Below are 26,875 nucleotides of genomic sequence, written 5' to 3'. Positions count from 1 at the left end.
CTCTCTCTCTGCAGAGAAGGAGACTCCACAACCTCTCTGGGCAGCCTGTCCCAGTGCTCGGTCACCCTCAGAGTGAACTTTTTCCTCGTGTTGAGATGGAACTTCCTGTGTTCCAGTTTGTGCCCATTGCCCCTTGTCCTGTCTCTGGGCACCACTGGGAATAGTCTGGTCCCATCCTCTTGGCACTCGCCCTTTAGATATTTCTAAGTATTGATGAAATCCCCTCTCAGTCTTCTCCAGACTAAACAGCCCCAGCTCCCTCAGCCTTTCCTCATATGAGAGATGCTCCGGGCCCCTCATCATCCTCACAGCCCTCTGCTGGACTCCTCCAGTAGTTCCTTGTCTTTCTTGAACTGGGGAGCCCAGAACTGGACACAATATTCCAGATGTGGCCTCACCAGGGCAGAGAAGAGGAGGAGGAGAACCTCCCTCAACCTGCTGGCCACGCTCTTCTTAACACACCCCAGGACACCATTGGCCTTCTTGGCCACGAGGGCACACTGCTGGTCGTGGAGAGCTTGTTGTCCACCAGGACTCCCAGGTCCTTCTCCGCAGTGCTGCTTCCCAGCAGGTCAACCCCAAACCTGTACTGGGTTGTTCTTCCCTGGGCACACCAGAACTGTGTAATACATCTAAGTGTTAGGAAAAAAAAAAATCATGGAATGTGTTATGGAACAGGTTAGATGTTGTAACAAGTTAACATACTTTTCAGTGGAAAACAGTGGTGTTCACATTGCTGTGAGCCATGATTTTCCTTTTTTTGAAAAGCTCAGTAACAATCACTTCTTTTTCCCATCACTGTCTTTTCTCCTGTGATGAGAAATGGTGAATTTTATAGGGTATTCAGGAGGGTTTGTGATCCATCAGCCCTACACACTGTATTTATCAGCTTTGAAGGAGAACACGAAGGCGGGGGGCAGGGAGGGGAGTAATAATCCTGGGGTGGGTTATGCCTACACAAAATTGGAGGGGTGAAGGAGCAGGGTGAAGACCACAGAGAGTGAAGAGGGGGCTGGGTGTGAAGACTGCACATCCTCTTGGGAGTGGGTGCTTCGTTTTGCTGTAGTCCAGATGCTCATAAATCTCCCAACCTGGTGAAGCAAGATGCGCCTTGAAGCAAGATGCTGCTTAACATGAGATTGCTGTCACATAAGTAAAATTAAAGTTGGCAGGGCATACCCACATCATGCTTTTGGCGACCTTAGCTCCAAGTTCAGCTCATCCATAGGCAAACTAAGAAATGATGGGGAGGTGAATAATGGTTTTCACAGTGTAGCTACAGCTATCCTGCTCTAGAGTCTTGGTCCCACTTCAGTCATTTCACATGGGAACAAACCCAAAACTCGTCTGAATGCAAACCAATGCCCCTTTTCTTTATTTACATCACTTTGATCACTGCTTTGGCGATCTCAATTTTATTTAGCAGATCATGAAGGTCTTTTTGCATACACATTGATTCTCTCTCCCCTCCTCCTTTTCCTATCCAGTTTGAGACTTGGAGTTACGTACACAAGGACAGCTGAACCTTAACGGTGTAACCTTGAGCACCAGTCACTCTCAGCAGCACTCAGATGTGCGACTTTCCCTTTCCACCCACCCCACCCTGCTGGGGGTCACTCGCAACCTCGGGCATCCCTCTTTGAAAATGCTGAGCCCCGAAAAAACTCATCACTTCCAAGCTCTGTTTTTTCTAGCTTGTAACCTCTGTTCTGAAGGGGGGGTAGGAATGACAGAATGAATGAAGAAAAAAAGACTGATTCAGGTTTTGGCAGCTCTCCTCTCACAGAAGAACATCACACACTTGCACATGAAAGGGATTTTTTAGCAAACTAGACCAAAGAATCAAAATAACAAACACAAACAATTACAGAAAAAAAAATTGCTGCACTCAGTAGTTTTTCTGAGTGGTGCTAGTGGCTTAGTGAGAGGTTGGTTCATTGCCTAATCTTGAGCTCAGAAAAAGACAGTTCATCTTCAAGTTTACAGTGTTATTGGCCAAACTACAGAGGATAAGATTTCCCTTAAGTCTTTGCCCAAGGCCTAACGATGACTCCAAAAATAACAAGTCGCCTTGAGGTTGGAAATTTTGGTTCAGAGAGATTCTGTTCATGTTCCGTAAACGATACACAAATATTCATCCGAGTGGATGGAAAACACTTAAAAGCTATATAACGTAGTAAATGAGACCAATCCCGAGATGGAAATAATTTCCTTAATTCTTTGCAGCACTTCTGTCACTTCCAGCCATCTGTTAGCCGGGATGCCACCGATAATCTATTAAGCAGTTTGGGAGATGAAACCTTCCGAAAGCAGAGATCACAAAGAGTTCACTTATTTCTCTGCTGCAGAAAAGGAAGTGGGTGGGGAAAAGAGATGAAAGGATGAAACACACAACTCGCACTCTTCTGGCTTCAGGATGAAAGCTTTGCTTTAAAAAAAAAAAAAAAAAAAACCCCAAACTGGTAATTTCATACTTCCCTAACAAGAAATGGTGTCAAAGATGTGGAGTGAGCAGCAGTCAGAGGTGTTCTGTGAGCCCGATTATCTTCATTACATGGCAGGCTGTAATTTTAATCCAAGAGGTCTTCTCTAGGCCTGGGGATTTGCCAAGTAGCCTGGCGGGGGATGTTGAGAATCCTGGTTTTTAATAGTGGCCAACAGAACAGTGCAAAGAAAGCAGCAGAAATGGATTTCCCATTCACTTAGGGAGTGACTTGCTCCTGCAGGAAACACCAAAACTCTGCCCCTGCAATCTGTTCGTGTACCGAGGTACCGAGGTACTCAGTCTCAGCGGTAGCTGTACCAGTGTTGCCTTTTGTCCTTCAATTTTTGGGGTTTCATACCATTTGGTTTCTCTTTGCAGACTAAAACAGGGGCATCGAGCTCGTCCTCTGTGTTCTTTGCTGTCAGGCCCAGCTTTGTAGCATTTCAGGTTTGCAAAAAGGACATTTTCATGTTGTGTGTACTGCAGATGTGTAAGAATGTCTAAACCTAGTATTCAAATCATCGAAAAATTATGAAGTCAGTAAATACAGAACAGGAACTGAGAAAAATTTGTTAGGCTGTTCCTCCGGACTGTAGCTTGAAAAAGAACCTGGAAGGTTTTAACTTACCTCCAAGTTAGTAGGGTTTTTGTAACACCGGGAGAGCTTCAGTGCTGCAACTGTTAGCAGAACTTGTTCAAATATTTCAAGTTCCTACCTCGTCTTATTAATGACATGGAAAAAGACTTGAAATCTATCTAATCAAATGTTCACATGCAGTCATATCCCATGGGGAGCCTGGTGAAAATGGAAACCACACTTGATACAACTTTAGCTCCGCTCCTGCCAGCTGAACTGCACGCTGGCACGTCGTTCTCTTGAAGCCCCGTTGACCACCACGATTTCCCCCGGGCTGAGGGCTCCGGCCAGGCAGAACGGCTCGCAGACAAACCTGGGACTCCTTCGGGAAAACATGCACTGGGGGGTTGCCGCAGCCACGCTCCAGTAAGGAAACAATCAGACGCTGCTGGAAATTTATATTGCAAAGAAAATGAAAATCCCCCGTGCATTTCTCACCCGGCATCAGGATATCCCACCGACGGCAATTTCAGTGTTTGCCTGAGATGTGACACTGTGGGTAACGCTCCCTACCCCTGCAGTACTGCTTTTCCCAGCCAACCTTTTTTCCTGGTTTGCACATCTGTCTGTAAAGTGAAACAAGAGTAACTCAGGAATACAGAGGGGCAATATACTTGACTTTGGGTACGTCACCTCTAGAAAAGCTAAAGCAATAAAACAGTACGGTGGAAACGTGTGTAACAGCATCTGTTCCCCAGCCTGGGCTACAACACTCAGCATGCTGGTCACCGTTCCCTTCGGGAAATGTCCCGTCTTGGGGCGATTCAAACGAGCACAGCCCAAGGCAGGAAGAGGAGAGGGAGAAGGCACAACTGCTGGCCCTTTCCTGACGTTTGGCAGCATGAAGTACGCTCAGGAGGTGGAGAGCATTATCTGCTCTATAATGGCAGCTTTCAAAGCAATTTGAATCAGTTCGCTTATACAGTGATCCCCTCGAGTTTTGATTAAGTTTTGATCAAAGCCACACCAACTGCCTGTAATGAAAAACAGCCATTTTAGTATTTCAGTGCAGTATTTTAACTTAGCTGCATTTATTGCCTACAGAAAGTTCACCAAGTCCGTCACATTTGAGGAAAGAAGCAGCTGTGACCTTCTTGTATTTGCAGCCTTACTCCAAACTCAGTATCCCTACACGTTATTCTGCCGAGAACCAGGAGAGGGTGCTGTTAAATTTGGCTATCACTTATTTACCCGGAGAGCAACCACATTCCATAAAATGCCTTTCCCTATTTCTTCCCCCACCACCCTAAGCCTTTAGTATCGGGTGCTTTGTAACTCCTGACTGAAATGGATTTGCTGCTCTCATCAGCCAAGATACGAGTAGTAGCACTGATGAAAAGCATCTTGCACTTCGTTATAATAAAGCTCCTAAATTGGAGTGATCAGAACTCACTGGATAAAGGATGCCCCACAGTTTGATTTTAACTGTGGCTCTGCCAGAAGAGCCCTTGGACATTAGCTGTGCTGGATTTAAAACAAGAGGACAGGGACATGAACGCCATCACATAAACAATCATTCTGGTGTGTCAGGGGGCAGATATTTGGCAAAACGGGGTGACTTTGTAAGACTTGCTGCTCTGTTTTAGGATGAAAACAGTTATAAACAAACAACTTATAAAAGGGGGAATATATCCCTTTGAACCACAGTCACAGAATCAGAGAACAATATGGTCCTCTCTCTGCATGAGACCTAATTATTTTTAGGCCAGAAGCAAATGCTACCCACTTAAAATCAATCTGAATCTTCAGTAAAAACATAAGCACGCTCTGAACTGTTATCCAGTGAACCTGAATATTCAAATCTTTTTCTCTCCCTCCCTAGGGTTTTCAAACCCACCTTTCTCCACATCGGTGAGTTAGCAACTTGAAGCAGGCACGATGAAGGAAATGCAACGGGAACAAAGAAACAGGAGATGAAGGAGGTACAAGCAGCATCTTCTGCTGTTCAAGTGACTTTCTGCAATTTGTTCAGCCAATGGCTTACTCAGAAGTGAAACCCACTGTGTCACCCCATCTTCTAAGAGAAAAACATCCTGTGTCAGAATGTAGACAACTATGTTAACAGGGACTGAAAGCAGAAAATGGGATTCAAAACATAAAACAACTGTCAGCACACGGATTGGGTGTATTTGTAGAATATTTTAATTTTTAGCTAAGAAAAACACAATAGGGTAGAGTTTAAGGCATGCAATCAATCAGGCATGAAACTTCTCTTGCTTGCTTTTTGTGCTTATACCTTCAGTGTAAGTTCTATGAAAAGGAGCAGATCCTATCTTTAATCTCTACATAAAGCAACTCCGAGTACCCACTTACAGCCTGAGGTTCGATGCAATCTTTACAGTTGTTCCTGGAACGGAGGATTTACTTATAGGGAAACTCAGTTCTTTGTTTGTCTGTGCAATTTGTTCTGTGCCACATAGAGAAAATGTCATATATTTCACAAATAAGTTTGATCAGTAATAATATCAACAGAAGCAAAATAACCTTTCTCCGCATATACACATGCTGCAATTACAGGTATCTGCTTGCACGGTTTTACTTCGATTGCTCTTTCACTGGAAAATACAGACAATCTAATGGATCAAAAAAAAAAGCTTTGACTCCTGCTCCGTGCAAGTCTGGTTGTTGCTTTTCTTCTAAAAAACAAACCAAAACCAAACACTGCAAATAAGACAGCCAATGGGGCAATGAACTTTTAACTGCTGAGGCAAAAGAGCGATTCAAAGATTAAGAATTTTGTGGATTTAGGTATATTATCTGAGAAACATCACAGGCATTGAGATGCTGCTAAAAAATACATTTCCATTTGAGTAACTTTTGGTTGGTAGTAGTGTAAAGCACCTTTGTGTCTACTCCTGTGGGGCATTTGCTCTTAACAAGCAAATAATACAGTACCTGATAGGGAGCATATTGCCAAGGAAAATGTTGTTTATGAGCAGCTACAAATGAGTATTTTGTCTCTTTAATGCCCTACCGTTGTCCAGACAGCTTCTGGTTTTATTTTTATTATTATTATTATTTTAAAACACGATAGTCAAAGACTCTCCTCCCTTACTCATGCATTTTTAAAATCAATATGATTAAAAATGGATCTACTGTGCATCCATGTGATGAATGTGGTAAGAGCTCATTCTGCATTTTTCCCATGAAGGTCCTCATCCTGCATTTTTCTGTATCACTAAGACTTCTGCTGCAATTACTGGGAAGAGACAAACCCCAACTCCTAAATGTGTTTAAGCTGCCCACTCCCAAGGACTTCAACGGTATCAGAAGTTCCATCCTCTGCTGTGGCAGGCGTTAAGAGTTTGTTATTGCAGTGAATTTTCAAAAGAGGTAATCCTGAGACTGCAAGTAGTTGGCAAGTCCAGAACGGGATGGTCCTGTTTCTCAGGCCACATCACAACAAAAGGATTCATGCACATGCTTACTTCATTCCTATTCAGCAAAACATTGAAATACAAGTTAAGCGTGAGGTCAAATACCACTGAAGGTGCCTGAAACATGATTATGACTTCACTGTTAAATCTTTTGAGAGGATAAAAGGAAAATGAACTCAGTGCATAAGAATTACATCTTAAACATGCATACGGAGGCACTGACCTCTTCTTTGACTTCCTAAAAATGAACAGGCCATTTAGCTCTGGGGGAAGAATCGGAACTCCCATTCCCGCTCTGTATCTAACTAGGGAAGAGCCCATGGAAACAATTTTCTTTACACAGTACCTGCAAGAGTGGCTCAGAGTTAAAAGAAATAATCAACTCTACCAAGTGAGTTTGCATCCTCAAAAATTACAATCTAGACTTAGTTTTAAAATGTTGATAGCGACAGTAACGTATACATATCTGGACTTTCCAACAAAAAAGAACTGTAAACCGATCAAAACCTAACTGTGCATTTAGATTAGCCAGCACATAAACAAAAGTCCAAGAAAAGCAGTGCAAAAAATGAAAGAGTAAATAATGAGAGAATGTGAAACAGCTAGACTACCCACTGCTAAGCTTGTAAATAGAGCGCATAGCTAATATGCTTTCCCAACTTAAACTGCAATTTAGTAACACTGCAGTGATTTAAGTAAAACATATATGAAGACATGAAAAAATCGTATGCCAAAACGTGCTCTGCAGCTCTGACACAGTCCCAGGACAATACAGAAGGCTCATTGGGAGTGTCTTCCTTTACCACCCTGACATTTCATCTCTGATTGCTCTGGGCAGAAATAAATTCCCCTTCCTCTCAAGCTTGATGTGAGAACAGCTAAACCACAACGTCAACCCCCTGCTCCATTGCAGCTATCGAAAGTTACTGTTAGAATACCCTGAAATATTTCTCTGGGGCAAACAAAATTAGGCAGGATGAATTTAGTAGAAAGCCTTTAGTAAAACAAAGCCAGACTTTCTTGGTTAGTCCTTTGCCAAAGTATTCTTGCCGCACAGAGCGGGATTGCTCAGGAGACCTAGGAGAGACCAGATGCTTCCCAATACCAGCATCTGACACTGATGTTACGCTGACATGCAGGACATGCCCCGGGCAAGCTTTGCTGAAATCAGTGTGCCTTTTCCTGAAACCAGCGTGCCTTTTCCTGAAACCAGCATGCCCAGAATGGGATATTAACTGTCAGGTTTCCTAATGGCTGTTCAGAGTTCTTCAGAGATTCTATCTTACAGCTTTTGTTCCCAAGGGAATACATGTTATTCCATCCTCTGAAGAAGGTGATTGTCTACTGCAAAAAACAATGGGGGAAATTTAAGAAATACAGACATGAAAATCATGATGAGAGAAGTGTTCTGAATCAGCAATACAGGCAAAGCAAAACAGATACCACCTTGAAAGAACAAAGTTACATAGGAAGGGATTGGATTCTATTGAACTTAACCCTGAAAGATGCAGTCCCTTCATGATGAAGTTTTCTATGAATGAGTCACCCACAAAGTAACAAAAAAAGTACTCCTCAATAGCTTCTCCCAGCAATTCAGGATGTAAAAACGAGTCACAAATAAAAGTTACAAGGCAAAAATAAAAACGCAACCACCCTACCTCCCATTTCTCATCATCATGATGCCTCACAAAAGAAAATACAAAAATTTAAAGCATTTTAACTTGTGAAATATGAAATGCAATTCATGCTATGGAGGAATATCTCAGCCTTTTTAGCTAGGAAACAGTCTTTCCATGGGTGCTTGGTTATTCGCTATCATGCAAAAACAATTAGTCATTCAAGCAATTAAGACGGTAAGTATTTCCTAAAAAGGTTTTGAGCTCTTCAAGCCCTAAATGCAACTGCTATAAACCTAGACTGTTCCTGAGTGTAATTTAGTTATTGTATTTGCCTCTCCTGAAGAGATTCATTGTATCATGTGTTGTAAATTCTTGATGCTCTTTTAGCTGCAGTCTGAGCCTCTGGTGAATTCTCTTCTTGCTCCTCGGACTTCTTATGGTTTAGGAATATGTCTGACTTTAAGAAGCGGCTGTAGCTGTCATATTTCATGAGATTGAATATCTGGTAAGGGGGGAAAATACAAAAACAATTACTAGATTTCAATGAGAAGGACAGTATATGAATTCAAATGTATTTTTGTTCTGTTAGTACTAAAAAGCATGTCATTAAACCCACTTCAAACTCTCAAAAGGGGCTGCATGTAGCAAACAGTATTGTAGGTTCACAGTCACTGTTTTGCAATCATGTCTGTATTAGTGTAAGAATCAGATTATGGTTTTCACAACAGCCAACTGTGAAAAGCTCATACTGAAAAGCAGGAGGTCACATGCCATGGTCACTAGGTAGGATTTTACAGCTGATGATCCAATAACTGACAAGCCAGGACGTTACCTGGTCCCCCCCCAGGAGTAAAGGGTGTCCTGGCAGTAGTAGGAAGGTACTCAGAGGGATGAAGCAGAGCTGAAGAAAAACAGGCACCTTTTAGGCACCTTTCTGACTGCAGTTACTCTTGAACATTACAGAATAGCTCATTATACATACAGAGTACTGGATAAGTAAGAAAAGCCTCTAAATAGTTTACACAAATAATGAAACTGCAAACTGAATCTAGACTGAAACAACTGGTTTAACCAATGTTTCTTAAGCTTATGCCAATCCTCCTATCCTTTTTGGATTACTACACAACAGAATGCCATGACGAGTCTTAGGTTAGATCAGAAATGTTGCAGGTACCCGGCACAAAAAGGTGATCTGGTACAGATGGAATTTGCCAGTAAGTGTGGTTTAAAATTGATGATGGATTAAACTTGTGCCACCACACTTTTTACTAGCCCCAGATCTGCCCTTACTCCCACAGCCAGCATGCAGCCAGCACGGCAGCACAAAGTCAGCATCGAGTACAGATTTTCTCTCCCAGGGCTAGAGTTTAGGCTCATCCCTCAACACAACTGCTTTCTCTTCTATTTATACCCATTTCAGACAAAAAAGTTAGAACTCATTTGGCATTTTCTGAAAACAAAAGGGTTTGGGAGAGGAGCCTGGAATCTGTTCAGGTGTTAAGGTCAGGACTATATTTTCCTTGGTCTGGAAACAGAGGGGAAGGAAAATGGTAAACCTCCAAAGTATAATTGAGGCAAAACCAAAGCCTAGATCATGCTCTGCCTATTATTTCACTGGCAGAGCCTCTCTGAGCCATGTTTCATGACCGATTACATTTTATGGTACTCAGAGTAACTAAATTTCCAAGAGGAATTTCTGGATTCTCACCTGCGTGTGTGGATAACTGGAGCTTTATTTTTATGGGCCTCATTTCTAACTGATAGTACAACTAGGTAATACAACTGTTCGATAGGGAAAAAAAAAAATTTAAAAAAGTCTCAAACTGCTCTTTCATTTCACATCCTCAAGGAACCTGGACAGAGGCAAGCACACAAAACTTGACTGTTCCTGTCTGTGTGATTGCTGAAATACCCCCCTTGCAGATAAATTACATGAAGCATTTTACTAACCACTGTTTGTTTACATATTTAAATATTTAAGTGCATGTTTAAAAGACTGGAAATCTTGCTTTATAAGCTACATATTGGAAGACTAAAACTCCCAAAACACCCTCTCGATGTAGACCCAAATCAATGCAGTTAAGCAAAGTCAAATTACACTTCCTGGTGTTGGCTAACTACAATATAATTAAATTTATCCAACTACCTCAAGGGAAAAAAAGCTGTAAGGAAGACATTGCCTGTTAAAACATCATAAGTCGGTGTTAAGAACTTAGACGCCTCTTGTTCCTGGTATCATTTAAAGCATCTCCCAGAGAGAAAGACCACTCTAAGATCAAAATCTTCTGGAGTTCGGTCAGCCAAATGCACAGAACAGATTTCACCATCATGTGCAAAAGCAGAATTCTCTTTGTCCCTCCCCTCCTCTTGTTGCCTTCATGGAGCAGGAACAGTTACCCCATAAGTATTTTGAAATCTACAGATTTCTCTGAACCACTCTAACACCACTTCATTCAGGACAGACAACTGCCTCCAAGCTACTTAAGGCATCCCATGAGCACACCACCACACCCCACAGCTAGCCCCACTTAAATCAGTAGCCTTCTGGAGAACTGGAGTGCTAGTTGCCAGTTATGCTCTAGACCAGACTGTGGCTTTCAAGCTCTGCCTTTTCATACTTCAGACACACGGTGCCAACAGTAGTTAATACTGTTCTTTAGAGAACAAATTATACCACTCTTCATAACTTTATAAGGATTGAAAACTAGAGAAGACCATAACTCTTCCCAAACTATTATCTAACAGCAATAAACAGAAGCTTCAAGAAGAAGAAACCTGCAACGATGCTCTGCATTTGGTTTTAAAAGTTCACAGACTTTCTTCCCACACTAGTGGGATTCTTCTACCACTGGTCTAGCACATTTCCGGTTCAGGTATTACTAATCCCTGGCTGTTCATGTGCATGCTCATTTGTAAAACTACAAAACATTTTAACTGCAGTAGTCTTTCCAGCTTCGCTCTCATCATCACCCACCCTGAACTGCAGTGCTTAGATTTACCAGAACATTTTCCTTCCCTTCCCCCAAGTCAGAAGTTCTTCCATGAAAAACTTTGCTTCTTCATATGGAAATTGGGGCTCAGACATTTCTACTGCTAATGACTTGGAACCTGCTTGGAAGACAGCAGACCCTTTGCTCCTCAGACCACTTCAACTGACCCTGCCAGTGCCCAACTAACGTATTCAGTACCTGATGTGAAATGGGTTGAAAACATTATTTGAATCAGTATGCTGTTTCTCCACAAAAGAGCCAAATGGAAAATACAGGTAGTCCTGAGGACGGTACAGAAATTAAAAATAGTACAGACTGCAAGTGCTGGAGAGCTGCAGATAAGAATGACTCACTTCATAACTTATGCTTTAAAATAAGCTAAATATCAAGAAAATTTACCACCAAAAGACGTGTCTGGAAAACATCACCTAATTTCTACCAGACCTCTCAAAATCTACAGGAAAAGGCAAAACAGATACTAAATCCTTCTTTAAGTTTTGTGTGTTACAGAAGAGGAGGCTTTTCAGGAAATTACATTATATTCATATCAATATAAATACCAAAACAAAGCAAAGTGAAGAATCTTAAGCTCTCAAGGAAACCAGTGGCAACTACGGAAACAAACACCAGCAATGACTCAGCACAAGTGAATACACAGGAAAACGTAGGCACAAAGTTAGTCAGATGGGTGATTCTCAACTACTGGCACAGGAACCCAGGAGAAAACTTCATCCAATTTTCCAGGAAAGTCCTGAACTGGAATCAGCATGGTTGCGCTGAGTCTCTTAACTAATTGGCCCTAGCTAGATGGGGCCAAGACCGCGGGGTATGGTGCATCCACCCGCAGAGCGGCTGCGTTAAGATCCCCAATGTGGAAGCAACCCAGCTCCATGCCTACCTATTCAATTCATGCCGCAGGTAGCAGTAGGCAGATTCTCTGCTTTCCTACGCTAGCTTGTGCTTAGAAAGCAGAGTCCCTTAAAAGCAGACAAAAACTAAAGAAACTCTGTTCTTGAAGAAAATAACTTTACCTGATCCTGGAGCTTCTGAAACATGAGAGGGTGAGGTGTCTCCAAAATGGTCTCGCTCAAACGGGACTGCCCTTCAACATTGACTTGGGAGGAAGCTTTGCTGGACAGGAAGGTCATGTAAATTTCTTTAGCTTTTTCTTGCATCTGCAAAAGGACATATTTATTTAAAGAATTATTTGCTGTGGGAATATCCTCTATATTTGTTAATGTTTTATTGGAGCCTGCTCTGGGTGGCTTCTTGAAGTTCGTATCTTAAAACCAAAACAGTCTGAATTAAAAAAAAAGAAACCTCGTAACAAAAAAAAAGAAACCTCGTACAACCCAAAAATACATAGATTATCTTATTCGTGATTATTCATTTGTACTGGACGAAAAACATCTCTGCAGGCCAGCTCCTGCACTGACATTAGTGGAAGCTACCAGTATGCGACATTAGGTTAAACAGCAGGTTGTGATGTTTGAATCTGATAATCCAGTGTAGAACTGCTCAGCATCATCAACTAGGCCTTTTATTCAATATTTAGAAGACTATTTTTACTAAAAGATAACCAGCAAGCACAAGGAACCCAGAGGAGAAAAAGCACTGTGGAAACTTAATCTTACTGCAAGGCAAAACTAAGCAAAATTAGTGTATAATCCATGCTACTGCTAGATAACCTTGTCATACTACATCCTTTGTTATAACTACATTTTTACCTCAGGGCAGCTCACATGCAACACTGGCTACATGATTAAAAAAACCCCAACAAGTACTTTTTTGGCCAATGGTAAAGATAAGACTCTCAAGAGCCTCTGACAGCTGATAAATAAGGGTAGGTGTGACTTGCATAAAGCAGTTTATTAGTGTTTGCCTTGATTTCAGCAATCCTATTTCAGTGGTCTTCTCTTGATAAATCAGTAACAGCGATAACATTTTGACCCTACCTTGCCTCTTTAAGCTTCAAAGCAGTAAATGAGTGGCCACAGCCCCCTGAAATTCAATGCAAGCTCCCCCTTGACCACAAGGTAGGCTAAGAGAAAGCCAGTGGGGGAGAAGAGAGCCAAGCCAGGCAGGAGGACAGCCTCCCCGCTGCAATCTGAATTCTGCACACTTAATAAAGGCCCGTGCAGGAGCAGGCACTGTATGATCCCGAACCACGGGACTCATCAGTGTTCCCCATTGTACATCTAATGAGCGACTGCATCTCCACACCAGCAGCAACTAACGGGCCGTGTCTTTGATGGGAAGTGGGCTTGAAGAAGGAAGCATTTAAACTCTTGCCCATAAAGGAGTCACAGAATTTCTTTCATGTTTTACAACTGAGAATCAACATTTGGGGATAATTAGAAGAAAAGCTACATGTGTCTGACAATTCACAAGGCCTAAAGAGTTAACTCTCTCACTGCTGAAGGGGACACACATTTTCCAGGACTATTCCTTTTTAAAACAGATTATTCATCTGGTCGGTAAAACATCATGTGTCAGGTGCATTAGATCACAATGAAGTGTTTGTAACAATTTCCGATCTTTCCATTTTCACAGATCAGGGAGGAGTGGGTCAGCCACATCTGTTCTAAATGAGCAATTAATCCAACTGATCAGAGGTGTGACTGCTTTAACTGGCAAAGTTAACACCCTAATACAGACACAGTATAAAATCCACCTTTAGCTAGTGTTGCATCAACAAGCATAAGTGATGACACTGTCAGTCCTCCCCAGATAAATACGGTTGAAATTGGACAGCAGGGTAAAAACATTGAGAGGGGCAAAGGACTGAGAAATAATCACCCTCCTACCGATTCAACATAAGAGTGGTAAAAGAAAGGAAAGGCAGAGAAAAAGCAGCACATGCACAAAGGGAAAAGCTGCCATATATGTTCAAAAGTGATCTACTCAAACTGCCAGCAGGTACTTAGCTGCTGGCTAATCAACGCACACGTAGCTCCACGTCAGCCACAACATGAGGTGCTGCTTGCCCAAGGGACACAGGAGCAGGCTGGGCACTGCAGAGAAAGAATAGAGGAAGGCTTGAGGGGAAACACAAAACTAGAAGTACTGGGAGGAAGTTTAAAGAACATGGGGGAACAAGAGGATTGTGTGGGAGGTCGGTGAAACGGGGAGGATCTCTGGATTTTGTGGGGAAGAGTGACAAAGGAAGGAAGTGAAAGCGCTGTGGTAGGGAGAGGGGGGCGTTGGAGAGACACAGGGGACCTGACTTTATAGTAATGGGGAAATATGGAAATGCACAGCTAACTGTTACAGGTTCTGCTGCACATGGAACAATTTTTATGCTACATCTATGCTTCAGTAGTAGAGCAGCAGTTTAACAACAATTAATTAAAAAAAAAAAGTACAGTTAAAGCTGCCTGTATCTTTATACATCCCCCAAATGACAGTCAGAGAGCGCCGGGTTCAGGTGGAGGAGGCAGCGATGTTCCCCATTCAGTGGGTGGCATTCTTTGTTCTGTGTCAGCCTGAAACTAATGCTTCAGCACAGGGGACTCTACTCTGGAATTTAAACAACATTTAAACTGGGATCTTGTTCACAGGTGGTTATTAAAGGATTTCTGGCACTTTTCACTTACATCTGTGTGCTTACCCCAGCATCCGTGCCAAATTCCCATTTGGAGTACAAAGTTCTGTCTACAGAAATCCCCCTCACTATTTCAAGTGGATACAATATTCTTTCCCACTTCCTTTCCTAAGGTCAAATTCAGCTCTCAGGCATGTGTGGTTCCCGAATGAGGTGAATGGGAGTCCCAGATGCTCATCAGAACAGGCTCCAGCAGTTAGCAGCTGTGCAGCATTACCCAGTCCTGCTTAACCACTGCCACATTCCCCATGGGAAGTCACAGAAGAAACTCTTGAATAGGTGTATTCTGTTCTGAAATTGTTCTCTACAAAACTTCTTGACGCGGGTATTTTCGTGGGTTTCAGCAATAGCTGAAAAGATTCCCTGTTGTTTGAAGCATTTATTACAATCTGTAATGTATTTTTAAAGCTCAGCTGCAAGAGAAGAAAAATTTAAACCTTGGGAAGTAGCACAATGGACATGTTGTTTACTTCATTAAGTCACAAATGCAACAGCATATGACTAACTCCAATAAAATATTTAAAGTTAAATTTTATTGACTTATCCTCACCACTCCTATTTCCATAATTACATATGTGTCTAAGATGAAGACCACATGGGTGGGAGTCACTCTACAAGTGGACTTGACCCAATTCCTTCCTCAAGCTTTGCTAAAAATTACATTTCTACTTTAACTTCAATTTTAAAGGAATATCTTTTTTTTTTTTTTAACTACAGAGATGTGTCTTGAGCTGAGGGGAGGAATTTGTGCTTTCCTGCCGCAAGAAGATAGACTGAATCCAGTCCATCTAAAACCTGCCTAGGCCAATAACGTAGTCTGCTTGCTGCCTAGCTCTGCAGATGCTGAAAACCTCCCCTGCTCCCTGAAACATGCATGCATTTTGTGTTAGCTCACCCAAACAGGAAAACAAACACAAACTCATGGAGCAGTCTGGTCTGAACTCCCATTTCTGCTTTAGCCTGACTAAGCGTTTCCACCACTAGTCTCGAGCCAACACAACAGCCAAGAGCCTGGATTCTCCTTGCCAGTGGTTCACATTCAAGAGGAAGGGGACAGAAAAGATGTATCTGCACAACATCTTGCACGATCTGCCTGTGTTGGCTTGATATAAGTCAGCTTCTAGGCAGAGCCCACATGACTGTGGTTAGAGTAACGGCTGAACCAAATTTAGTAAGTCTTGGGGAAAGGCCCAGGATATTTTCTTAGAATGGCAATAATGGTTATATAGTTTGCAAACAACAGAAAGCAGGAGCAGGGTGAACCTGCATCTCCCTGTGAAGACCAGAAAGGACGCGAGGGAAGGACAGCACATTTACTGAGCCAACCACCCTAATGGTGTACCAGCCTATAGAAAACCAAACACTGCTCCAGGCTGACACAGAAGGGATGACAATAACACTAGGCACAATGGATGTTTAACCCACTAACGAAATGATGACCTTTGTGCAAGTTTAAACTGACCAAGAAAAACCCCACACTAACACTCTCACGTCAAGTAATGAAAAGTTTATCTTACACTTTAAAAACAGGGGAAAAAAAATCCCATTCAATCCGGGTTAAATTGAAATCAGCTTATCTGACCCAAAGCCTAAGTGTCTATGAACCAGACTCTGTGGTAAACCAGTTTTAATGAGAAGCAGGTTATAAAATAAGTAAAAAGTTGTTTTCAGAATAGTTCATTCACATTAGATAGATACAAAGCGAATTCTGCAGGAGTCACTTTCAGAAGACAAATTCATGCTTCACGCTATCATAAACACTGGAAAGATTTCTATTTTTACTGCTTTTTCTAGCTTTGTAAATTATCTAAACAAAGCCATCCATAAGCAGTAGCTATAAAAATTTACTGTGAGCCTGTGTCATTCTAAAGCACATTTATTCTAGCTGGCTGTAACAGCTTTGGCAGTACTAGTCCAGCTTGACCATACTGCGTAATGATTGGTACTGAATAATTAAGCTAAATGGAACCTAGTTAAGTCTCTGTCTATTCATTTGGCAATTCATTCAAGAATTCACTGTTACTATCTCTATACATCAGTTTACCTTTTCCTGTACTAGCATGCACAATCCTAAAATAGCTAAAAAGATGGAAATTATTTAGCAATATGATTATTGTCCCATTGCAAAACATGGGAGCTTACAGAAGGATCTTCCACTTTCATTTCCATTGTACCATGCAGTTTGATTCCTGTCCAAGGGGTATCAAGAAAAGGCTATGTACCTCTTGGCAAGGACACCGTACGATGTACAAAGAAAAAAAATCTACCCTGTACAAAGCAAAGGGTTCTTCCCATTTGGTTGTGGACTGTGCCCAGCATGTCGAACATACCAGACAAAAATGACTTGGGGACAAAAGAGAGGAAATGCTTTGTCACAAACTGATGAGAACGAGATCTGCAGCTTGTGCCAAAGCAGAGCCAGGTCAGTGGGACTGACAGTACCACGCTCGCCCAGACAGGAGGTGGCTTCCCAGACAGGCTGCAGCTGAAACGCTCCCTTACAGGCAAGGGGAGAGGAGAACTCCCAGCTATGGATACTGCTGCCATCGTGGTGGCATCTAGCACAGTCACCTCTTTTATCCTGTTTAATTTATTTCTCTTTAGGCCTTGCATCTTACAGAAAAATAGCCTGATTAGCTGTTCTTTTCTGAAGACTATCTGTGCACGTGGACCGTAATTGGGGAGGGATGCAGCTAAACACACAAAGCTGAAACAGTGCTATGACAAAGTCTGCGGTCAAATTGAACATTTTCCTCTTCTTGCAAAAATTATTATTCTTGTATATTTGATGGATTTATCAATACCAAAAAATATTCACAGTTGAAACAAGCAAACTGTTTTGAGGGGGATGCTTTTTCAGTGCTAAATAGAGAATATTTACAGAAAGTAGACTTCCCACTCAAAAATATGTTTTGTTGAAAATCGGGGGGGGGGGGGAGGTTGGGGGGGGTTGGGGGGGTGTTTGTTGTTGAAAATCTGCTGGGAAATAGTTTCAGCTGACAATATCTGACTGACCTTAAAGAGGAATACTGCAGTCCAGACACAGCTCCCTTACGCCTGCACTTTATAACACCCCTAGTAGCCCAGTTCCCCCATCTGATTCCTACTCCCTGACATTTCTGAGGTTACTCAAAACTTACTGGAGGTGGCTTGCTGAAAAATTTCCAATAGAATATTTTCTACTAGAAAAATATAGCTTTCATGAAAATGAAAGTGCTCTGCAGGTATATATCAATTTGAATAAATATTTAAACAAAAAAAGTATAAATAGACCCTCAATTTCTTTTGTTTTGTAACTTCTAATTTGATAAGGCAAAACTTTTATTTTTGGTCTTTTAAAACATTTTGTTTGCGCTGTTTGTTATTTTTATGTTCCACTAAAATACTATAATGGTGTATATTTTCATGTAATAGCCGCTATGCTTTTTAAAAAAGTCCTGAATGAAACATCTTTGTATTTTCAAGCAAGATGATGCAACATCACTGAATTAAACCTTTTGCTATTCCCAAGCAACAGCAAAAAGTTCAGAGTTTTCAAAACATGGGACACTTGACAATTTCAGCATTTTGTTTTGATTTGAAATAGAACCAGCTTTGTTTCCAAACAATTCCACCACCCTGATTTCAGTGCAATTCCTTCAAATATTTGCACTCGCATGAAGCACGATATGCAACAGAAACATTCGAGTTCCAGCTCTGCTACAGAAACTTTGTTGACAAGTAAAATGTATTTAGGAAACATACCTGTTTTTTCCCCTGTGTTTTCTTAAATTCTTCACACGCTAGCCAGAACAAAACGTTTTCCTCACTAAATTCCTTCTTTAAAAATTCCTAGGGAAAAGCAAAGCAAGCAAACAAACATTAGTATCCAATTTCTCAATTGTTTTTCTCTCTTCCTACTCTAGCTATTAAAACTAGAAGCTGCCTTTGGGTAGCTCCACCATGGTAAGAGTTTACATAATACCGTGTAACAGAACCACTGCATTAGTGCATCTGCACGCTACCAAAACACGAATGACCAATCATATATTCAGCACTTTGAAAGCACATTCCAGGAGAATGATGAGCTGCATTTAATCTCAGAGCATATCAGTAACTAACAAGAAGAGTTTCTTCAGTCTCCCTTAAATAACTCGAGCAATTTTACAGTCATTACTCAAAGGGAAATCCAAAAATACATTAATTCATTATCAGGTGATTATAATGAACTATTTAAATGAGTCACAGATCACTTGAGATTCTCATCTAGTATCCTTCTGATTTTTTAATGAGTAAAATCTCTACAAATAAAAATGTTTCTAAACATGGTCATCAGTGGCAATAAATTCACTTAAGTAAACTAAAGCAGAAGATGTATTTGTGTTCTCTAGACAGTGTTTAAACAAATGACATTTCTCCAAAAGTGAGGCATAGTTTAAAATGGGGAAAAAAATGTACATTAAATTTCTTTAGAAAAAATAATGACTGAAATATTTATAGCTCTGAGATCATGTTTTCACTTTCAAGTGTTAGAAAATACAAAGTAACACCAAAATTTAAACAGTACCAAGATTACTTTTTTTTTTTTTTTTTAAAGAATTCTAAATCACAGTGTTTTGTAATTCCAGTTTACATCACTTTTCAAACCAGTCTGGCAGGAAATCGTTTTATCCCAGGGCATTTTTTCAGCGATTAGTAGGGCAAACCCACAGTCAAGTAGGTAGTTCCTATTCTTACAGCTAATATGGCAAGAAGGCCTTAAAAAACCAACTTGCCACCCTCACTTAAGTAAGCCTGAAGCGTACATTTTGAGCTGTACAAGCCCACGCTTCGTAGTAAACTTAAAGAGAATTCTTTTCAGTATAGCTGCTACAACACAGAGTAAGAGCCACACAGAGTTATCAGGCTCAAGAGCTGTTAGTGGTTACTCATTGCTTATGTAAGGACAACGTATGAGAATAGAGAGTGCAGGATCAGTCCTCAGCAATAAATAATGCTTGGCCAGAGAGATCAGTGGCTCAAGGACTGTAGTTTATCCAATGGTAACTTGTTAATCCTTGCAAGAGCTGATAGATCCGATTAGAAAGATGCAACCAGCAGTAGTCCATGTGCCTTAGGACAGCAAGCTGCAGTGGGCAGAAGGCACCACCTCAGAAGCTCAGTAAATGCCACAGCTCCAACTCTGCCACCTCTGCTCAGGGTACGTAGCTGGAAGGTTGCATGCCTATGTTCTTACAGCACTTGCATAGCTGCACCATTTATGCTGAGACTCATTCAGCTTTAAATCCTAATTTTGGTTTATATAAGTATCCATAATTAATATAGCAACCCTAAATCGTTTCACTCCTTCTGGATCTTCAAGAAGGTTCTCCAGTGATGTAGCCCATTTTGAGGTTCCTTTCAAGGTTTGGTGGCTGCTGCTTGGGTGACCCTCGCTGTCATTTATCTCTGGAAAAAATTGAGAAAACCACCATCTTCGTTAGAAGCGATGAATGAATGTCACATGCATTTCTTCCCCATTGCCCTCTGCACCCTCGGATTACAGCTGCACTCTGTAAAGGGAACACCATAAACTTGAAAATAAACACACACACATATTTGAATTCTGCTTTGCCTCTAAGGAGGTAAAAATGCCTTGCAGTTAGATAATTCATGAGCATGGAAGCAGGCACCGTCACTGTTTTATAGGAGTTCAAGCACCTTTTGCATGTGGAACACAACGACCGCAGCCTATGTAGTAAAAGGACCATTTACCTTTCGTTCTGGCACTGTCAACGACATTGGCTTCTATAACGCAAATCCTGGTCAGTCACACACATGAAATTTATTTTTTAAGAAAAGAATCATCACTGAAGGTTGGGAAAAGGCAAAGAGAGAAAGAAAAATTATGCTTTGTTTAGCAGGAGAACAAGTCCAATGGGTTAACCCAGTCTAACAGGAGAAAAGACAGCTGGCAGAGGAGCCTCGTTCCAGCTGAGTCAACCTGCTATCGGGCAAGTGGTATTTGGGTGTTTTTTCTGTTTGCTTTCAAGTCCACTGAAATTCAGCTGCCATAAGGTGTACTGAACTGTGGCCACATCTTATCTGCCAGCCAGCCTTCTCACAGATAAGAGAGATGCTGTACGTTTTTGAATTTTTCTATCCCAGGGACAAGTATGTTACATCCAAGGCTGGTGATGCCAAAAAAAAAAAAAAAAAGAAAGTTTTCTGGCTATCCATCAGAAAACCTATTACTTGGGAAGACTTCAGGAATGTTACTGCTGATCTGAAAAACTCTACAACAGACATAGAGCACTTGCTTGGCCTCCTTTCCTCTCACGCCCGAAATGCCCAGGGAAGACAGCAGGAGTGCAGGCCATGAGAAATCAGGCTAAGAGCTCCTCTTCAGGTTACTACACACCGCAAAGGTGCACAAAACTCTTACTGCAATCCATACAGTTTCAATTTATTTCTATAACCCCTTCGTTTCTCCCTACCAACTTATTGGAAATATGGACCTTAGTAACTTCTGCTTACGCTCTGTTAGAAAGCCCTTCCTCCACCATGAAACTAAACCTCAGCAAGTATCTCAAAAAACTATCTATGCAGAGCTATACTATCAGATGCGCTTTTCAGCTGGTAGCTAGAATGATAAATGCTGAGGTTAAAGTCCTACAAAATACTGGCGCGACAGCAAAGCCAACTGAGTTTTGGTTGGTAGGGACCTGTAGAGTCTATTTGTTTTTCTAACAGTGAGATGGACCACTGTTTTAAATGAATGAGCATCTCCTCTTCTCCCTTGGTAGGAGTGTTCCTTTTATACAGGAGAATTACAAAGCTGGAAAAGAGGTAAACTTTCTGGAGCCGTGGATTCCATACCCATTGCCTAATACTGAGAGATCTACACTCACGCCCCGAGTAAATACAGACGTAAAAGAAAGGAATGCATCTAAAATGATCGAGCAAATAGTCACTGCGGGCTACATTTTTCATGTGTAAATCCTGTCTCCCCTTCGCCCATCCTGCTCTCACTCTCTGATGCACCAACCTGATATTTCTTACACAATGAACGCATGACGCTGCGCCTGCACAAAACCTTCCGAGATCCAAGATTACAACCAATTTGGGTAAAGATTGTGACAGATTGGTCTCCAAAGCAGCAAGGATACCTACAGCTCTGTATAGGAAAAGTAATCCCCCCCCAACACACAGTCTGCTAGTTAAAGGTAAAGAGCCCGAACCTGAGGATTGTCTCCAAACCACTCCTGCAGACTTCATACGTGACACAAGAGTACAGCGACTTAACTGTGCCTCAGTTTCCCCTCCCCTCATGCAAAAGGATGTGGTTCTTGATTATCACTTGCAAAATTTATTTTAGGAACGTGACTCAAGGTATCTGGGCATCTAATCTCAGTAAAATCTGAGAGATTGAAGTGGGAATAGCCAAGTACGTTGGAGCAGAACACAATTACTTCTGAGGAGCTTGAATCTTTTGTTATGATCATTCTCACCTGCAAGCAGGGTGGCAGCTCTGTGTGTACAGCTGCTAATGGCCTGAAGAACGAGGCCATTCTCTTATTTAATATACGAATTAGCACAGAACATATAAGAGTAGGATTTTATTTCTACTGTTTCTTTTCCAGCCAAATTTTAAGTGGACTTTAATAAGCATGTATTTCAATAAGCCAATGCGATACAGGGTGGACCCAGCACTCTGAGAACCTACAAAAAGTTTCTGGTGAGCAGACAAAGGCCAGAACAAGTGCTTCCACTTCACACTGATCTGTTTCCCCTCAGCTGCTTTCACGGGTCTCTCATTTTGTCTGCGTCCTCCCTGACCACCATTTGCCCCAGCTTCCTCTCACTTCCAGCCTACTCAGCACAACCCAACTCCATCCTCCTGCTCTCTTCATCACCCTCCAAACCCTGGACTCTCCTATGACCTTGTTCCCCTTCTACCTCCTCCTCCAGCCTTAGAGCAAATTTTGGTTTGGATGGGAGGATCTGCACAACTCCTTCCTAACATCCATTCTGCTGAGCCTCGTTGTACAGGACTCTGTTACTCAGTTTGTTTCCTTTTAACCAGCTCCCACAGCCCCCAAAGTACCGTGGCACTGAGATGACGCTTGCCTGCCCACTGCTCACACAATGCAACCCTTTCATTTACCCCTTGCCTCACTTATTCAAGCTGGGAGTTCCCCAGAGCAGCAGCTATGGGATGTCGCAGGTGCAGGCGAGCTCTGTCGAGCTGGCACGGATGCCACTAGCAGCCTGCACTACAGCTCCCAGGACCAGTCCACACCAAGACAGGGGACACCAGCCACAGCATCATGATGGAGTCAGGCCGTACATAATAAACTCAGGAGGTCAGAGGACACCCCTGGATCCAGCCATCAGGTAGGATCTTGTCCTGAGCAGCCCCCCAAAGCACAGTCACTGAATCCAAACAGCCTGCCAGGGACATCGCCTGGTTGGTACCACCCTGCCCGCCGTGCCAGGGGCAATGCGGCTGGCAGGGGCCAAAGCCGCGCCAGGGAACGTGCCAACAGCTCTGGGGGGCTCAGGGCTGCACGCTGGGCATGGCACTGTTCAAGCTCCGGGCTGAGTACCATTAATCCCCGTGTTCAGTGCTCCTTTGCAACCGCCATAAAACATTGACATTCCCCTTCAGTGCAAATGTAAATAGGCTGCACGTGATGCGTGACAGTAGGAAACACCCTGAAATTTTATGAGGACATTGAAACTGCTGAGTATTTTTATTATATCCCATTAAATATGCCATCACAAACATTTTTTCTAATACAAAAATTACCCCCCCCCAATTAGGATCATAACTTCCCACTCCACACACTGGTGTGATTTCTAGATTTTTTTTTAAAGATAGAAAGAGGTTTTCCCCACAAATGACTCAAGCAGCTAATCCCCAAATCTACATCTCACAACATGTTACTAAATTACCTTAAAAATGACACTTCCACTGAAGTACAATTTAATGAAAGTCTGAAACAATTCATTTCAGAAGGCAATACTGCAATAAATGTAATACATAATTACATGAATGACCCTCCTGAAACCTCTTTATCTCTGTTTGCTATTTATAAAGATAACTTTCTCCCGTGCAAAATCATCTAGTGACAAAGTTACATAGTATACACTTGGAAGTAACAAGCTAGATGACAATGTTTAACAACCAAAACGTATACATTAGTATGATAATTTAAATGAGGAAGGCAGACATTTGCTGCTACTGAAAACTGGGAGATCGCTTTTTTGAGGCACAAAGCTATTACAACACCGCAGTTATTCCACCAATATTTCTGTAAGAGTAACACACAGAATGTACAACAGATTATAAATATGCTAATTGCGTTTCTTAATGTCACAGGAGAGCGCTTGCCATCTTTTATACGGCTTCAAAACCAAGAGGCAGAGAAAGCCAGCAAAGCAGGCGCAGCAGAGCACCGTTGCAGAGCCTCTGCCGAAGCAAACTTTCCACAGCACGACCGACACAGCTGCTTGCGTGATGTGCAGAGGCCGGCTGCTTCTACAAACACAGCAAACGATCAAGTGCTTATTTTAACAGCATTGTTATTTTAGAGAAGAACCCTATACTAAGCTCACAAATAGGCAGTTACGTTAGCCGGAGGATTATTTTGGAGAAGCATCTTATAGAAGCTGCTTTCCCCAATCACACAATAGTACCACCACTGCAGATAAAGACTCTTTGTAAGCGACAGATACAACGGTAAGCGCAGCACTAGTAACACTAATTGTCAGTTGAAGCGCGGTATCAAAAAATGGCAAATATTTGCATTCTCCAAAGAGGAGCTTGGACTGAAACCACAGAAAAGTGTCAATAACATCAAAATATGCAACTTTGCAGGTCAGAACTCAGAGTTCTGGCCCTTGCTTTTGACAAGCACAAAAAAATGTGGAAACCCATCAAGCTTTTAGAGATTCAGACACAGCTAATTGCGCTAGACATGCTAACCCATCTGCCTTCCAGAAGGGCTACGCGCTACAACGGCTTCCCAAGCTGCTGTCGCATCAAACCATCGATGGAGTGGCCTGTGTGGCACCGTATCGAACAGCACAGGCTCACAGCCTTCACAGAATCCCGTCGAACGCATCCCTTACCTAAACACCTATTCTAACGGCCTCCTTCCCGCACACACCTTATGCAAACTCCTTAACAAAAGACAACTGGCACAGAAACAGTAGATACGACAAAAGCACCGTGTAAACACTCTATTCCTTATTGTCTATTTTTAACATTAACATACAACATTAAGAAAAGCCTTCTCGATTTCTTCTTGAAGAACTTCTGATCACACCGCCTGCATTTTCCCTTTTTTCACCCGGATCATAAAGCTGCAAGCCACAAACCTTTATTATTACTTTAAGAGTACTCTGAATACCTTGTCTTTTCTTACGGTCACCAGAATGCCTATCCAGCAACAATCACCAGTCTGGAATTAATGAATCCAAGGTTATGAAACAGTGGGAAACTTCACAAGCAAGCAGCTGAAAAGGGAAAATTCCCTTACTTTCCATGTATCCAAGCACCACTGGATGAATCCTCACACAACAATTTTTTCCTAGCAGCAGCTGAATTTTAAACCTTTTCACTACAGAAGGGCTGTCCTTTGCATGGTTTGGTTACTCAAAGCGTGAGCACCAACATCCTTTTTTGACCGTCTCTAACAACAGATGGCTACTGGATTCCACTTTTAACTATAAGGAAGGAAACTAAAGGGACGTTCCGCTTTTGTAGCATCTCTGGAAGTGTTCACCAGACATATATCCTTTAAAAAAAACAAAACCAAAACCCTCTAGTCAAACACCACATTTGGCTTTTCTTAGAAAGATTTTAACTTCTTGCTGCACATTATAAAATATATAATTATTTTCTAGCATTCCGAGTTTGCAGCTTTTACCCCAATTGTTTTAGCAGTGATATATGTCACCTCCTTTGAATCGACAGACTTACAGCATCAGAGATACCGCGCCACGAGATGCCCCGTAACAGCACAAACATGTTACAACGCCTGTCTGCAGGGGGAACCGTGAAGTCCTACATTTATTACGCCTCGACAACTTCCATTCCAGTTTAAGACGCTCCCTCCAAAGGCAAACTCTTCAAAGTGAATTTAGAGCTTGAACAATCACGCTCCGATGTTCCGGGCTATTGCCTCGCTACCAGTAACAGCGACAGGCAGCAGTTCGCAATTAAAATTTTGGCTGATGAGGCATAAACCCGAGCAGAATCCAGTTCCCCCTTCCGTGCAGCTGCTGGAGCGGGAAGAACAGCGCTTCTTCCCCAGGCACGGGCAGTTAACGCACCCCGCCAGGCTGCAAACAGCCGCTCTGCCCTGCGGGTCACCCCCAGAGCCCCCGGCGCTGGCACAAGCCCGGGCAGAGCCACGCCACGCCGGACGCGATGTGAAAGTCAAGGGACGCGGCCACAGCGAGCTGAACCGCCAAGAGGTGAGTTTAAGCCCGCTCAGCCCGGCGGGACGCGGGTACCACGGAGCCGGGCGGAGGAGCCGGCGCGGCCCAGGTAACGGACTCGAGCAACAGGCGCTGCCGGGGGCGGGTCGCTCGGCTCCCCTCGGCCGCTGTGCCCCGGCCCTGTGAAACCCCCGGGCCGCGCCGGGCCGCCGAAAGGGCGGGAGAGCGGCTCCGGGCCAGGCGCCCCCGCTCACCACCCCCCGCCGCCGGGAGGGGGCTCGGCCGCGCTTTCCTTCCCCGACGCTCGGTGGAAAGAGAAGTGCAGCCCTTCCCCTGCCGGCGGCATTTCCTCAGGCAGCGGCAGCTGCCGCCGGCGCCGGGGGTCGCGCGCGGAGGGACGGGGGCCGCCCCCACCTCCTTACCTGACGGCGGGCGCTTCCTGCTGAGCCGGCTCACGGCCCGGTTAAACATCTCGGGGGCGGCCGCACGGCCCCGCGCTGCCCGGAGCCGGAGGGGGCGGCCGCGCCTTCCCCGCTCCCCTCCGGGGAGGCGCCCCACGCCGCCCCGGCCCGGCCCGCTCCGCTCCCCCGCGGCCGCCCGCCCCCTGACAGGCGCCGCGGCCGCGCCCTGCCCGCCGCCAACCGGCCGTGAGGGGGAGGCAGCGTCCGCCCGCCGCGGGGCCGCCTCAGCGCCCGGCCGGGGTGGGCTGGGGAAGCGGCGCGGCCGGCACGGCAGAGGAGGCCCGGTGTTATCA

General features: G+C 43.2%; 1 protein-coding gene across 2 annotated transcripts; it reads right to left on the bottom strand.

Moving 5' to 3' along the window:
* Positions 1-5,241: 5,241 nt before the first annotated feature.
* On the bottom strand, positions 5,242-26,718 carry RGS10 (regulator of G protein signaling 10). Of its 2 annotated transcripts, none has more exons than XM_054832811.1 (5): positions 26,544-26,718; positions 20,021-20,139; positions 18,457-18,543; positions 12,140-12,283; positions 5,242-8,620 (listed from the first exon to the last, which is right to left on the bottom strand). In XM_054832811.1, the coding sequence occupies exons 1-5, from the start codon at positions 26,590-26,592 to the stop codon at positions 8,474-8,476; spliced, it is 546 nt and encodes a 181-aa protein (XP_054688786.1). In that variant the 5' UTR covers positions 26,593-26,718; the 3' UTR covers positions 5,242-8,473. The 2 variants fall into 2 exon arrangements, with proteins under 2 accessions (XP_054688786.1, XP_054688787.1); XM_054832812.1 differs by lacking the exon at positions 26,544-26,718 and adding an exon at positions 25,218-25,372.
* Between the last annotated feature and the right edge of the window lie 157 nt (positions 26,719-26,875).

The sequence above is a fragment of the Grus americana genome, chromosome 7 (genome assembly GCF_028858705.1).
Source record: "Grus americana isolate bGruAme1 chromosome 7, bGruAme1.mat, whole genome shotgun sequence".
Classification (NCBI taxonomy): domain Eukaryota; kingdom Metazoa; phylum Chordata; class Aves; order Gruiformes; family Gruidae; genus Grus; species Grus americana.
The sequence above is the reverse complement of the archived record's forward strand: the minus strand, read 5'-3'. Positions and strand labels throughout refer to the sequence as shown.

Bases quoted from the DNA above. Each gene is read 5' to 3' on its own strand.
- RGS10 (XM_054832811.1), bottom strand. From the start codon at position 26,592: ATGTTTAACCGGGCCGTGAGCCGGCTCAGCAGGAAGCGCCCGCCGTCA. The intron at 20,140-26,543 runs GTAAGGAGGTGG...AATTTTTTCCAG, and splicing joins CAGGAAGCGCCCGCCGTCAG to AGATAAATGACAGCGAGGGT. The intron at 18,544-20,020 runs GTTGCTATATTA...GCTTTTCCCTAG, and splicing joins AAGGAGTGAAACGATTTAGG to GAATTTTTAAAGAAGGAATT.